The 15337-nt window shown below is 38.1% G+C and overlaps 1 protein-coding gene across 4 annotated transcripts in view; it reads left to right on the plus strand.

Annotated features, from left to right (window-relative positions):
- The window catches only part of SPEF2 (sperm flagellar 2), a 164581-nt gene that overhangs the window by 32265 nt on the left and 116979 nt on the right, over positions 1-15337 (plus strand). For all 4 annotated transcript variants that reach the window (XM_033111285.1, XM_033111286.1, XM_033111283.1 and 1 more), the window contains 3 exons: positions 571-635; positions 4882-5068; positions 11384-11572. In XM_033111285.1, the coding sequence (XP_032967176.1) occupies positions 571-635; positions 4882-5068; positions 11384-11572 (441 nt within the window). The remainder of the gene's footprint in view (positions 1-570; positions 636-4881; positions 5069-11383; positions 11573-15337) is intronic.

The following is a 15337-nucleotide window of genomic DNA, read 5'->3' on the forward strand; positions in this document are numbered from 1 at the left end:
GGTTTTTTTCTTCCTGTCTTAGTACAGTATAATTCTCATATTTCTCAGAGTTGAATAAATTTTATTAATAAGAATTTGCAGTAGACAGAGGATGAGCTAAAATTAAGTTTCAGAGAGCCAATTAGTAAAGTAGCATTAGAAATGTTTAAATCATTTAAAAATGTTTAAATCATTTAAAAAATATTTATATCCAAAAAATGCTTATTCTCATTAAAAAGAATTGCAATTAAAAGTGTCAACTAGACTTCAATAAAAGTTTTTTTTTTAAATAAAAAAAAATCATCTTCTGACTCTTTGATAATCTTCATTCTTATTAAATGTCAAAGCTAAAATTGTTACCTGAATTATTCAGATTAGGCAATTTTCACATTCTGTTAGGTATATTTAGCCTAGAATAGAAGTAACAAATCAGAATTATAAAACTACGCTAGAGTACAGCTTTTTATATTTCACCTCCTAATTAGCTTGAGTTAATATTGCATGTCATTTTACAAACTTGAATGAATATGGTAAATGAAGAGTTTCAATGGTTTTTAGAGGCAGAAAACTGATAATGAATTTTTTTTGAAGGATGTGACCAATGAGATTAAGAAGTTTGAAGCATTAATAAAAAAGGATCTCCAGGCAAAAGAGAGGTAGGATGTGAACTATTTTAATAATCATAAAACTACATTCTTTTCTACCTGTAACTTTTGAATATTTAGAAATTGTTTACCTGGAATAGCTTTCCAAAGATCTTTTTTCTTTATAGAATCTACATTAAGAGAGTATGTGAAGGAAGATAAATGACCTAAAATTAATATTAATTAATTGTTCATTAGCAACTTTTGTAAAGATCAAGAGGGAAAGTGGCTATTAAGAAACGTGAAGTTAAATTACTTTTCTGTGGTGTGCTTACTCTTCTAAGTTCACACACATTTTTGAAACATTTCACTAAAATTGTTTCCAGTTTAAATTTGTCACAGTAAAGCCTTTATTAGACTTTAGTTGGTTTCTCTCATGTTGCATTTGTTGCATCCTCAGCATTTGGCACAGAGATTCAATAGAGAGTTGTTGAATGAGTTTGTTGACCAAATGTCACTAAGTCAGTTCACTGAGTTCATTGCAAAAAGTGCCTGGTTGATGGACTTCATTTACCCAAAGATAAAGATCTCCCTTTTTGTTTCCTATTAAGGGTCATTGACTCACAGAAAATAATCATTAGTAACTACATATGTAGGAGCAACTTGAATGTTTTTTCTTTTTTCACATTTTCACATGGAAACTACCAAACTCTACTTTATTTATGATTCATAGAGTATGAGATCTTTGTCAAAGAATAAAAACAGACACAAATTATATACCTTGGTACCATATTAATATTTCTGAGGGAATAGAGTCAAATGAGTAGGAATAAGGAAAAAGCTAGACAAAGAAATGGTGAGGAAGGAAAATGAAGCAAAATGAACATATACAGTACCTTTCCTCACACCCTCTGCAGAAACTCCTGATGCCCTCTTCTAATGCTCACTCCCATTTTTCAGTGCTGCCCCTGACTCTTAAAGAAAACACAGTCCAAGTCTACTTACCCAGGTAGCCACCACCTGAACCCTGACCCTGACCCATAAAACTATTGGATTTTTTCCAACTTTTCACTCACTTCCCCAGCTACATGCCCTGGAGTGATACACAGATCTACCAGAACTACCATGTAAACATATTGAATTATTTTGTTACTTGTTGGTGAATGGTATTCTCTGTAGCCCCATGGGTGGCCCTTTTCCTGGGACTCCACACAGTTAGCAACCAGAGGTAACACCAAGCACAGCAGCATCTTCCAATCCTGGCACCACCATGCATTTTGATTGATTGGTGCCCTTGCAATGTCAGTTATTAAATGTTTTAAAGATCATCCCTGTTCAGCTACAGACCTTCACCCTGTTCCCTATTGCCCTATTAACTCAACCTGAACCTAAGTCTCTCTATCAGTGAGCTTTAGAAACCACAAAATAAAGAGTGGCTTAAATTAGATGGATGTTCACTTATTGCTCATGTCATAGAAATCAGAATGTAAGCAGTACAAGCTGTGTGTTGCAGCTCCAAGGTCATTAAGGACTGAGGCTCCTCCTTTTCTTTTACTGCACTGTCCTGTTATGTGGTTTTCACCCTCAATATCATATTCACAGTACAAGATGGCTGCTGGAGGTCTGGCCATTAGGAAGGAGGCTAGGCAAGAAGTAGATATCGCCAATCTTAAATAGTTCCTTTTATGGGCCTTTCCACAAGTCCCATATAACATTCTGCTTACATCTTATTGGACAGAAATCAGTCACATGGCCATGTGTAGCAGAATGGGAGGCTGGGAAATGTATTCTTTAGCTAGGTACATTGTTTTTCTGAATAAAATTTGGACTCTCTTTGGAGGAAAAAGGGAGGAAAACAGCAGTGTCTATCACAAGTCCTTTCTCTGTAGAAGGCTCCTTTTGATTCTGCTAGAAATTTCCCTCAGAGGACAATGTGGTGTTGACACCCTCACTTCTCAGAGCAGCAGGATAGGGCCTATGGCAGCAAGAGTCCCTGGACGAGTCACCTCTGGCTGTGATCAGGATCATCTGAGACTGCAAATACCTCTGATGACCCTAAAATGAAAAATGTTGGGAAACACTGATCTAGAGCAAACTTTTAAAGAAAACAAAGGCTATGGTACAATATGGCCCTTCTTAAGCTCCTTTAGTAATCACTAATTTTGGTTCACTCTGAATTCTTAGCTTAGAATCAAGCATGTCTGGGCTTGTTAAGAAATGTCATACTACTTGATGCCACAAAGCACTAAAATCCTCTTATAGGCGACTCTAAGGAACAATTTCTGCAGCTGCCTCTTTGCAGCCTGCTCCTGAAACGGTTCCTCAGGGATGTCACCTCAAAATCCATCTTTGTCTCTTTTGTGGAAGAATAAAATGATGTTTCAATGTGAGCAACACAAGACCTCCCATGTCTACTTTTTTCCCTACCTGTGCAGTTTTATTTTTTAAGATAAAGCATGAGGTTGTTGGCTGCTGCAGTTTGACATTTGGATTCATAGGTTTCCCTTAGAATCTTCTGAATAACTACTTTTTTTTTTTTTTTACAAATTTGGCCAAGGTTCCTATTACTAATAATTCCTACACATACAAATCATTAACTCTATGGAGGTCTAGCAAGCAAACAGATATAGAGAAACCATAATTATTGCCCTAAAGAAATCCACATCTAGTAAAATAAATATTCACTCAACAAGATATTGTGTGGCTTTATTGTAATAAGACAGTAGATGGTTGGGTGGATGGGTGGATGGGTGGATGGACAGACTGAGAAATAAAAGAGGAGCAATATATTAGGTATATTATTAGCAGCATAAATTAGTGTTGAAAGACCTCAATCCCATGCTCAATCCAGGGCAAACTCTTTTAAACATTTATGTAAAATGTTTTTTTTACATTTATGTAAAAATATAATAAGAATTTTTATGACAAATAATTATACTAAATCTTAATAAATCGGGTTAAACTTTGATATTACTGAGGCTTTGATAGCTACACGAGATCTGTTCAATGGTTGTCAGTGACAAGATACAACCGAAGATTGAGCTCCTGCTGATAAAATAACCAGAATTTTAGTGTGTGATTTTAAAAATTATGTTATACTTATGTAGTGTTTCTTAGCATATCATTTGATATCTAGCAGACATCAACTACACGTCAGGCGTACGAGGTACAGGTACAAAGAGGAGTAAAATAGGACATTTTTCTTATGAGCTCAGAGGTCAGCTGGGAGCAGCAAACCTACAATAATGCACTATAATATAATACGATCTGTACAATAAGCATGCAATTTTTATACCATTAAATATAAATTAACTATGCTTTCACAAGACTATTTGTCTACATGAGAATTGATGACTGTTTAGTCCCTACACACCATAATAATGTGTCCTTGTCTTTTAAGTAAGATTATAAGTTACATAAAAAATTCAGCAATAACATAACATTAAAAACAGTAATTATTCATAATACTAAAATTTACTACTACTTGGCAAATCACTTTATGATATATCTTGTACCATTGTATTGTATTCTGTTTATTTTTAAAGAAGTATGCCAATGAGAATTGATTATTTGATCCTTATAGGTATAAAATTATCTTACCTTTAGTAACTTTTGAATGAATCTATAAATTCTCATCTAAGCCACCATCTGTCTCACTAAATTGTTTGCTTTGTGTTGATAAGACCACTGGCTCTTCTTGATCCAGGACTTGGGCACGAGGCTAGGTCAGACCTGTGCTTATGAGTGTGGCATGATGAGCAAGTCAGCTTTCAACTGCTGAGCTTCCAATAACAGCTTGGTCACTGCCCTAACCAGTCAGAGGTCTTTGGGAGTTCATAGAGCCGCTTTCTATTTGCATTAAGTGAGAGAGTGATAGTGGGTGGAACCATCCATGGAAATACTCTCAGTGTCCAGACATTAGTATACTTAACTGACTCTTGTAGAGATAAGCCTTCCCTCACTCTTTGGTTATCAATATTATGCTGCTGTTGACTCAAAACGTGAGAGCCGGCAGGAAAAAAAAAGGAGAAACATTCAGAACCTCTGGATAGAGTGAAGATCATGAGAAGTAAAAGAACAAGTTGGTGATAAGTCTAGTAAGAAGACTATGCATAGGATCTCAAATGGCATGAGGCAAGTGGAATCTACTGGTAAGCTATGGGTGTAATACTGAAGTGCTAATATTCACTTTAATGCTTGTATTGCTAAGTTAACAGAGCCTCAGGGGAACCTTCTCCTGAGGTCTTCCTCCATGGTCACAAGCAGTAGCCTGGGATCACATTATTTTTCAATCTAAAATAAAAACTATTGTCCCTAGTGCATCCAAGACTTCTTTAGCTGCAGCAGGCCAGACGACTACTGATTTATTAAACACTTACTCTGATGATGACTACATAAAAAAAATCCAAAAACGCCTCGAAGAAGATGCTTTTGCACGAGAACAAAGGGAGAAAAGACGGCGGAGACTGTTAATGGACCAGTTAATAGCCCACGAAGCACAAGAGGTAAGATATTTAGATATTGGTTAAATAATAGTGCTGGAAATTTTACCAACCATAGTCTTTTATACACATATATGTGTATCTTTTGTATGTATTATCTGCCACTCTGACCCAAATGTCAATAGCACATCCTCACATCATAACAGCAAGTACACACAGAAAAAACAAAACAAAACAAAAAAAACTACATACAACATTGACTAGAGAATCTAAAATCTGGTGATGGTTGTACAACATGGTGAATGTACTTAATACCACTGAATTGTACACTTAAAAATGATTAAAATGGTAAATTGTATTATTTACCATAAAAAATACGAAAAAGGAATCTAAAATTTGTCAATTATGTGTGTCTATTGTTACCTTTAAAGGTAAAAGGGAAAGTCCCCCCAGTTTTATTGAGGCATAATGGACAAATAAAAAGTGTATATATTTGAGGTGTGCAATGTTATGTTTTGATAGACGTGTAATTGTAAAATGATTCCCATAATTAAACTAATTAACATATCCATCACCTCACATAGTTATCAATTTTTGATGAGAACATTTAAGATCTACTTTTATAAGTTCAACTTTTTTAGATTCCACATATAAGTGAGATCATGCAATATTTGTCTTTCTGTGTCTGGCTTATTGTACTTAGTCTAATGTCCTTCAGGTTCATCCATGTTGTCACAATGGCAGGATTCCATTCTTTTTTAAGGCCGAATGATATTCCACGGTGTGTATTTACCACATTTTCTTTATCTGTTCATCCATCGATGGACATTTAGGTTGTTTCTATATCTTGGCTATTATAAATAGTGCTGCAGTGAAAATGGGGGTGCAGGTATCTCTTTGAGATACTGATTTAATTTCCTTTGGATAAATACCCAGAAGTGGGATTGCTGGGTCATATGGTAGTTCTATTTTAAATTTTCTGAGAAACCACTACACTGTTTTCCATATTGGCTGTACCAATTTATAGTCTCACCCAACAGTTTACAAGGTTTCTCTTTTCTCCACATCCTTGCCAGCACTTGTTATCGGGGTTTTTTCTTCTTCTTGATAATAGCCATTCTAACAGGTGTGAGGTAAGATCTTATTTTGGTTTTCATTTTTTCTGGTAATTAGTGATGTTGAGCGCCTTTTTATACCTATTGGCCATTTGTCTTTTTTTTTTTTTTTGAGAAATGTCTTCTCAGATCTTTTGCCCATTTTTTAATTGGGTTATTTGGCTTTTTTATTATTGTTTTGGCTATTGAGTTGTTTGGCTTCCTTATACATTTTGGATATTAACCAAAATGTGTGGTCTGCAAATATTTTCTCCCTTTTCATAGGTTGCCTCTTCTCTCTGTAGCTTGTCTCTTTTGTTGTGCAGAAGCTTTATAGTTAGAGGCCATTCCACTTGTCAATTTCTGATTTTGTTCCCTGTGCTTTAGGGTCATATTAAAAAAAAAAAGTCATTGCCTGGAGGGAAGGGTCAGGAGTTAGCTAATTGAGTGTGGGGTAATTGTGGTGGGGTGGGGATGGGGTTAGTTCCTAGCAGAGGCCAAAATGGTGGAAGGTAAAGTGTGTTTCCAGAGAGAATATCATATGGAAAGGCTCAGGCTTTTAGCAAACTAATATGTTATCTGGCACGAGTCACCAGAGGCCAAATCAATGAACCTTGTAAGCTATGTAAAGAGAAATAAGGAGATTTTATCCTGAGTACAAAGGCAAACAAGAGTGACCAGGTCAGATTTGCCTTTAGAAAGGTCACTCTGGCTTTAGTTTTGAGAATAGATTGCAGGGGGGCAAAAGGAGTTATAGCTGTTGCTGTCGTCCAGGTTAAGACATTATTCTGGTTTAAATCTAGGGTAGTGGCAACAGGGATGGAAAGAAGTTCCTCAGGAGCTATTTTAGAGGTAAAATCAATAGGACGTAATGATTCATTAAACATGGGGAAGTGCAAAAATAGAATAAGAGGCCAGATGACTAGCTTGGACAGTTAGGCAGATGGGAGTGTCATTTGCTGTGATACGGAAGATGGTAGGAGGAACAGACTTGGTAAAGAAGGTGATTTGAGTTGCAAATGTAAATAGGACAAAATTGCATATCTAAAATATGAAAGTCCATTTGAGGATACTTCTTTTATTCACCTAACTACTACATCTGGTCTGCTCAGTGGTTCTGTTAACTGAAGGGAAATATAGGTTTTGTAAAAGTACGAAGAGGTAAAACTGTGTATCTATAGATTTACTCCTTTCTTAGTGAAATATTCAAAGAATAGCTCTGCCCCCATCACTTTGTGCTAAAAGGTATTTCTCTCTTCAGATTCACATATATCTTTATTCATTCATCTTGAAAGTCTTTCTTTTAATTAGCAAAATTACAAATTTCGAAAATTAAACGATTGCAAAGTGGATTTTAAAAACAACTACCTATTTCAAGTTTTGTTAACTAGCAATGGAATTTTGAACACACTTCCATTTGTTATAAATCACTTGCATGTTGGCTGCTAGGTTTTTTCTTTCTATTTTCCTGCTTATAATCTGGGCCTGACATTTACCTGGAAAATGAAGTAAGTGAATTCTTTCTGTTTTTTATCCCTTTCCACCAGGGTGCTTTTAGCATCACTTTTTCAAGGCTCTAACTCGAGATCTGTTCATGGGTCCAGCAACCTCAGAGACATTAAAGAGAGTCTGTGTTCTGGATATTTCCATCAAGGGAACTCCATCTCTGTGCTGTTTCTTCTCTCTGTTGAGGAAAGTTGCTATTCCTATTATAGAACCAGTCTGGGGCATACAGCTTTCTGTTTTCCACGTCCACTGCCTCCTTCCCATTAAGTGTGGTGTCCCCAGACTCCCCGTGTAGCTGACACACGGCCACTGCTCCCACAGTGGTGAACGGGAAATTCCCATCTGCAACATGGCCTGTTTTTCCCATCTGTCCTTCTCTCCTCCAAAAAGAAAATGGTACTTGTCAGGGCTAGGAGTTCCTCTGCCTCCTGCAAGTCTCCATTGCTTTTTGGAAGCATGACATGAATCTCATGACAGTCCCAGATGATTTTATTCTGGCTCCATGTGTACTACAGCTATCGGAAATGTCTCAGAATGCCTTCGCTAGCTTTCAAGTTGTTGCAGTTTCCCCCTGGCGTTTATATACCCTTGTTTCAGATGGGCTTGTGAAGAGCAAGCCAGAGACCTGTGCTCTCTTGATATCTTGCCTCCTGATTTGTGAAGAAATGTAACAGTGTGAATGAAATGATGAGATTTAAGGTTAGTAAGATCACTTTGACTTTTCTGGAGGATAGGTTTTGGAGATGGGTTGAGGGGAAGGCATGGTAAGGAGGGGCCGAAGCTGCCCAAGGTGGGGGTAATGTCAGTATGTACAGAAGTGGGTAGGGGGAGATTGAAAACATAGGCGGTGAAATAAACTACTTCTTTAAGAATTAGATATTAGGAGTAATACGAGAGGAATGAACTTCAGATGGCGCTAACACTTTAGATCACAGAGTCATAGGTTTATGGGGTCATCGACTGAGCTGGGGAAATACTGAGCGGGAGAACCAGGTCTGAAGGGGAGTTAGTTCAGGACTTGTTGAGTTCAAAGTACTTCATAGGCATTTAAGTGAAGATTTTCAGACTATGAACTCAATTTGGCTCCCAGTTGATTCTGTGGTTATAGGGCTAGCATCCTGGCTGGTTCTTGGGATTCACTCCACTACCTCCACCTTCCCAGAACCTTTTCTGTATTATTTCCTTGGAAGTAGCATTTGAACACTAGGCCCCTCCCCCACTTCTTAACTAAAAGACCTTTGAATACTTGCTTCCAGGTCTTTCCTGCAGTGCCACATTCCTCCACAAGAGCTGCTCTGGCATCTTTGGAGAATTAAGGAATGGTATAGCCAGAGTAAGTTCCTAGCTCCATTCCTGGAAGGGCAGAGGACCTAGCAATCAAATTGAGGGTGTTTTAGATTATATATTTGCCTAAGCCTCCCCAAATATGGTTACATATTATTAAAAGAGAAATTGACTTCTCTTATTTTATTCATTGCATATACGTGTATAGACTATTTCATCTATGTTATGGGTTAAAAAGACATCTGTAAGCTTTCCTGAGCTCCTAAGCATAATTTAGATCTTTCTATGAGAAAGTATCCCACATTTTCATGAAATTTTGAAAAAAAGTGTATTTCTAAAACATGAACTACTTGTGCAATGGAACCAAAAAAAAAAAAGTCTTTTCTACTCAACTTTTGGGTGCAGGTTTTAATACACTTGATAGTTTTTCATACTGAAGCTTCATATACCTAGTATTGACTCAGCTATTCAACAGTCATTTTCTTTTCTTCTTTTTAATCATAATGCGTTGTCATCCAAGCAATAATCAAAACATATCTGACCAGATCTCATCTTGACAACTTAATTGCTTTGCCCTATAAACACAGCCAAATGTAGAATATAGTCTATATTTAATATAGAATTCCCTTGGAATAATAAATCAAGGTTTTATATATATATATATGTATGTGTGTGTGTGTGTGTATATATATATATATATATATATATATATGTATATATATGTATATATTTAAATATGGTTGTGGCTGCCCCTCATGTATCCCAAACCATCCCAAAATGTGGTAGACAGATGGGGCTATGTTCAGCTGTGTTGTCCTTTTGCTGATTTTAGCTGGCCTTGCACAGATGGTTTTGGTCAGCTGGTAAGTTGGCTGGGGCTGGCTGACTTATGAGAGCTTCATCAAGTCCAGCTGGGAAGACTGTTGCCTCTCTCTCTCTCTACGGCATATTTTCTAGCAGACCAGAAAATGTGGTGGTAGTGGCAGGAGTCACAAGAGAATTAAGAAAATTAGACCCCAACTGTTTTTTGTTTGTTTGTTTGTTTGTTTGTTTTGGTTTTTTTGTTTTGTTTTGTTTTTTGGCTAATGTCCCATTGGCCAATTCAAGTCAATGGTCACCCCAAACCCCATATTTAAGGAATGGAGAAATAGATTCTACTTTTTTGATGGGAATATCTTCAGGATAAAATTGCAAAGCTGTTGATGAAGAAAACTGAAGAACTTGTGGCCATTTTTACATTCTGCCTCACCTCCACTATTGGATCTCAAAAGGAAACAATGATTAACATTAAAGTTTCTAGAATTTTATAATCAAATGAGATGTAGGTTTCAAAGTTGCTCATGATTTTACTTTTTATCTGATATATGTTACTAACAGAAAAAAATTCATATTTACTTTCAGTTAAACTTGCATTTAATATACATTTTTATATAACTCCCAGGTTCACGTTTTGGTGTTTACTACAGTGTTGTTGTTATTTGTGTCGTGATTCTGAAAATAATATACAGTATTTTTCCCATAATCTTATAGTGGAAGAGATGATGTGAAACAGTGTCTTTAACGATGCCAGATTTTCTTCCTGAATAATCGGTTTGTTGAGAGGACAACTCCAATACTTGGGTCTTCTTAGTCTCCCACCTTGAGAACTTTAATTACCTCCTTCTTCCACATGATGTCTCTGTTTAGAAAGAGTGACAGGTTGAAGGGGCTTTAGAGATCATCTTCCACCTAAACCCCTCATTTTATCTGTCAAAAAATAGGCCCTGAAAATTCGAGTTACTTACCCAAGGCCACACGGCCAATTAATGGTACAACTGGCTGCAGTGGCTTCTGATTCCCATGTTAATGTTTTCTCCACTATTCACTTTCTGGTTCCCCTTTAATTCTCTTAAAGAGAGCCAAGAGAATGCACTTAGTTTCTCTTCCAGATTACAACCATTAGAATTTTCTAAAATGAAGAATGGGTCTTTTCCCTTTAGCCTCTTCTCCAGCCTTCCCATTCTATCAGATTTTAGACTTTCCTCACACAGGTATTGAGATGTCCCCACTGGGAACTAATCAGCTCTTCCATCTTCAGCCAGTGGGTGTCTGCATTTGTTTTTACTAGTATTTATGTTAAGAGTACATATAGCACAATTCCAAATTTCTGAAAACATACTTACACACTGAGAATTATATCCCTTGTGTATAAAACCTTGAACACAATCACCTAATGTAATTTTGATTGGATTTTAAAGGAAGTGATAATCCATTTAAAATAATTGAGAGTTGCAAGACTGTAATGCTTCTAGATACCAAAAGCTTACCACCTTTGCTGGGAATTTTTATTTTTATGACTTGATTCTTGCCATGTTGAAATTTAAATCAAATGGCAGAAACTGACGTGGATGGCTACTATGCCTTTTACACATTATTTGCGGACAGGCTTCTTAGCCCAGGGGCAGACATGGATTTCCCGTTGATGGATAACTGGCTCTTCCAATGGTGTTTGCAGGAGGCTTATCGGGAGCAGCAGCTGATTAACCGGCTGATGCGGCAGTCCCAGCAGGAGCGCAGGATCGCTGTGCAGCTCATGCACGTTCGGCATGAAAAGGAAGTTTTGTGGCAAAACAGAATTTTCAGAGAAAAACAATATGAGGAAAGACGACTAAAGGATTTCCAGGATGCTCTTAATCGAGAAGCGGTAAACAATATCTCCCTTAACAAAAATCTTTTAAGGTTACTTTTGATCCTTTCTACCAAGTCAAGATAAACAAATCTGGATTTAGTTGCCAAATCACTGAACAATGTGAATTTTTGTATATGGCCTCTCTGTGTTCTCTCCCCATTTTTATTTTTGTATAATTACACTGACAGCACATAATAGCACCCACCTCCTGTACTCTCTTCCTTCTGTCTCGGCTCTACAAATATTTAACATTCCCCACTAGTCCTTGTGTCTGCGTGAATACTGATCTCAAGCGTCTTCTTCAAAAACTGAATTATCGGGATAATTGAGCCATTCCTTTTTTATTTTTATTTTTGACAAGAGTCACGTTGTATGGATTGAGTGCCCTTTGCTTGCATTAGAAATGATGTGTTTAGCTAATTTTTCTAAGTGCCTATTAGAAAAATATGTTTGCTCCACAAATCCAGTTAATTAAGTGCAGGATAGTATGATATTTATAGCAGCACAGGCCTCATTATGCTGAGAAACATTGTCTTGAGTTGATTTCTGAGGATTGGGACACTCAGGCCTGTTAGGGCCTCAGAGACCAACATGGTGAGGTTCTGAAGCACCTGAAAACAGTTACATTCGATTACCTTTTCCTAAAGCCCAGGTTTCTGCCTCCCTGGTACCCCTCCCTTTCAGATAGCTGATTTCACAGTTTGGATGCACCCGTGGCTGGTGCATAAATAGGAACCAAATAAATAAATGTCGAATTGAATTTGTCAAAGGAACACTTCACTTTTTCTTTCCAGTATCATACGAACTCAACAAAATATATTTTATTCCCCATGGCATTATCCTTCTACCGCTTTACTTTTGTGAAGAAGAAGAAAGAAGTTTAAAAAAATTTTTTTTATTGTTATCGTTATAGTTTTGTTATTGTCTGTGGTGAGGGAAGGGGGAATATCCTAGAAGTACTTTTAAATTCATTAAAAATGTTAAATTTTGTTAATGGTGCTCACAAGCTATTACTAGTATTTCATATTACTAAGATTCATAGTATTGATGATGACATGGTGACTTTCTGTGGAGGGCACTCTCCTGGTTTTCCTCTTGTTTCTTTGGCTGCTCCTTCTCGGCCTTCTTTGTGGGCACATTCTTCTGTAATTCCAAAACATTGACTGTCACTCCTGGGCCTCCTCCTTCTATCCTGTGTGTTAATTCCTCAGGCCATCTCTTCCAAGATGGTGGGGGTCTGATTACTGCATTAGACAAAGGGCCTAGGTCACTGGGCCGAGTCATCAGGGAAACACACATACATTTGTGTCTCTGTCCTCTGAGCTGTAAATCTGTATTTCCAACTGCTTCCTTGACATCTCCCTTCATATATCTCACAGACACCTCAAATTCAACACATGAAAGTCAAATTTATGCCCCTTATCCCTTAACTTGGTCTTTGACAAGTTTTCGTAGCTCAACGAAAGACATCAGCATTGATTCAGCTGTACGAGTCCAAAACCTCAGGGCCCGCTTGAAGCTTGTTTGTTTCGCCCTCACCGCTCCCTATCCAAAACATTATGACATCCTGTTGATTTCATATATTAAATATCTCGCCAGTTTGTCCATTTTGCTCCATGTCTACACCACCACCCCGGGCTCTACTACTCCTATTGCAATGATTTCCATCATCTATATTTAGTGGCTATGAATTGGCAGCCACAGGTGGTATGTGCAAAAAATATAATTCTTTATGTTTTTTAAATCAACCTAAGCTGAACTCCAGAAACTCAGCTCTGCCCACAGAGATACACAGGGCCCAGGTCACATGGCCGAGTGGTCAGGGAAACACACTCCAGCCATCAGGCACAAGCCCAGTCTGTTGACCTCAGCTACCTGAGCCCACGCATGGCTGCCAGCAGCACACGCCTCTGAGGAGGCTGTCCCAGCCTTTGTGGGTCCCTTCCACGTTCCCCTTTGAGGCTTTGCTGTCCCCAGGAGCTGCCAGGGAGCGGGGTACACATCTCTTTCTCTCTGTAATGAAAACCTTCCCCTTTGAGTAAATTATATTAATTTGCCTTTGAATTTAGTCTTTTAAAGTGAGGAGGAGCCTCCAACAGTTTTAGTTCTCCATCCTGCAAGAATTCCCTAAAGCAGGAGTTAAAGACTCTTGATTACCCGCTAGAAATGAAGAAAGGGGAAATTTAGAGAGAAGTTGTGCAAATTACCTGCCCTACTCTCATTTCTTCCAAACCGTTCTCCATTCTGCAGCCAGAGGAATCTTGTGGACTCTCAGATTTGGCCACTACGCCCCCCCCACCCCACCCCCCACAAATATCCATGGCTTACTTTCCACCAGATTCCTGCTCCTAACTTGTTCCCTCCACCCCTGGCCTCTGACCACACTGGGCTGCTCTCAGGTCCTTGAACAAGTTATTCCTTCTACTTTTCCCCCTCTTCCCATGTGCATTTCCCCAGTTAATAATCATCTTCCAGAGCCCTGAGCACCTGCTTCTTTTTGTAGCAGTCAAAGCCCCTGTTATGTAGCCCCACACGCCACAGTCTTTCCCTAGTGACACTTAGTATGTAATGACACCTTTATTTGTGTGGCTTCTTGACTACCTCGCCTACTGGATGAAAGCTCCACGAGGACAGCGACCGTGTTTGCTTCTGTTTTCTCAGAGCTTAGGCCAATGTCTGGCACAATGAGAGAGAGAAAAAGCTCATGTTTTTCATCAGCAACAGTTTTTGTCTGTTTGTTTTGTTTTTAGATAAAATCTGCTAATCTCTTTAAGACAAGTGGGCATCTATTAAGACAGCTTCTGATTTCAAATTCCTGTACCACCTACTATTGTCATTAACAATAAACAAACAAGTTGATATTTAACATTCATTTGGAGCATTTACTTAAGCATCGAGCAATGTTCATTACTTGCATATGTAAGTCTCACAATGGCCATTTCACGGGGACACCATCCTCATCTGCATTTTACACATAAGGAAAACAAAGAGCAGAAAGCTCACAATCACACAGCTTGTCAGTGGTATAACCTGGAGCACAGCCATCTTCATCAGACTCCAGAGTCTGAGCTCATAACCACTGAGATTTACAACCTCCCGCAGACTTCCTTTTTCCTTTCCTTCTTTCTTTTTTTAGGGCTGCAATCCATTCTGCTGTGACGGGACAGGAAATTTATGGGGGGTTTCGCACAGGGGAGGGTTGGAGGCTCGGTACACGTAGAAGATTAGATTGCTACAAAGAAGGAAGAAAGGCATGGGAGGAGGAGGGAGGAAACCTGCTCTGTTCTGCTGGGGACATTCCACTTTCCTTTCGAGCTTTTGGTGTCCTCATGTCCTAAATATTTCCCCATGCTTTACAGGCACTCTAGTACACCAATGTCATGACCCATTCTACTGTTACTCTCTCCAACTACTCCTACTCTCAGCTTCCTCTTTCCTCTGAACTCACACTTCATGAAGCATGCCATAAAGCTTTTACTTAAATTGCATGCTTTCTCCATGAAAATAGAGCCTACAAAATAATAAAATAATAAATTCGGTTGTATTTCCTGAACGTGCCCAATGCACAGGATTGACCTTAGAGGTCACCTTTCCGAACAAAGATACAACTAACAAACAAAATAAAACAACAGTAGCAAATTAACCTTCCATTTGGTTCAATGGACAATATCAGTCCATTGTCATGCCTTTAGTCATTTGTGAATATTATCACAATAAGAAATATTTGCCCTCACAAGATGATCTGCTTAGTTTTCCTGTTAATGCCAAGTCTTATTAATA

Source organism: Rhinolophus ferrumequinum, chromosome 7 (genome assembly GCF_004115265.2).
Source record: "Rhinolophus ferrumequinum isolate MPI-CBG mRhiFer1 chromosome 7, mRhiFer1_v1.p, whole genome shotgun sequence".
Taxonomy (NCBI): Eukaryota; Metazoa; Chordata; class Mammalia; order Chiroptera; family Rhinolophidae; genus Rhinolophus; species Rhinolophus ferrumequinum.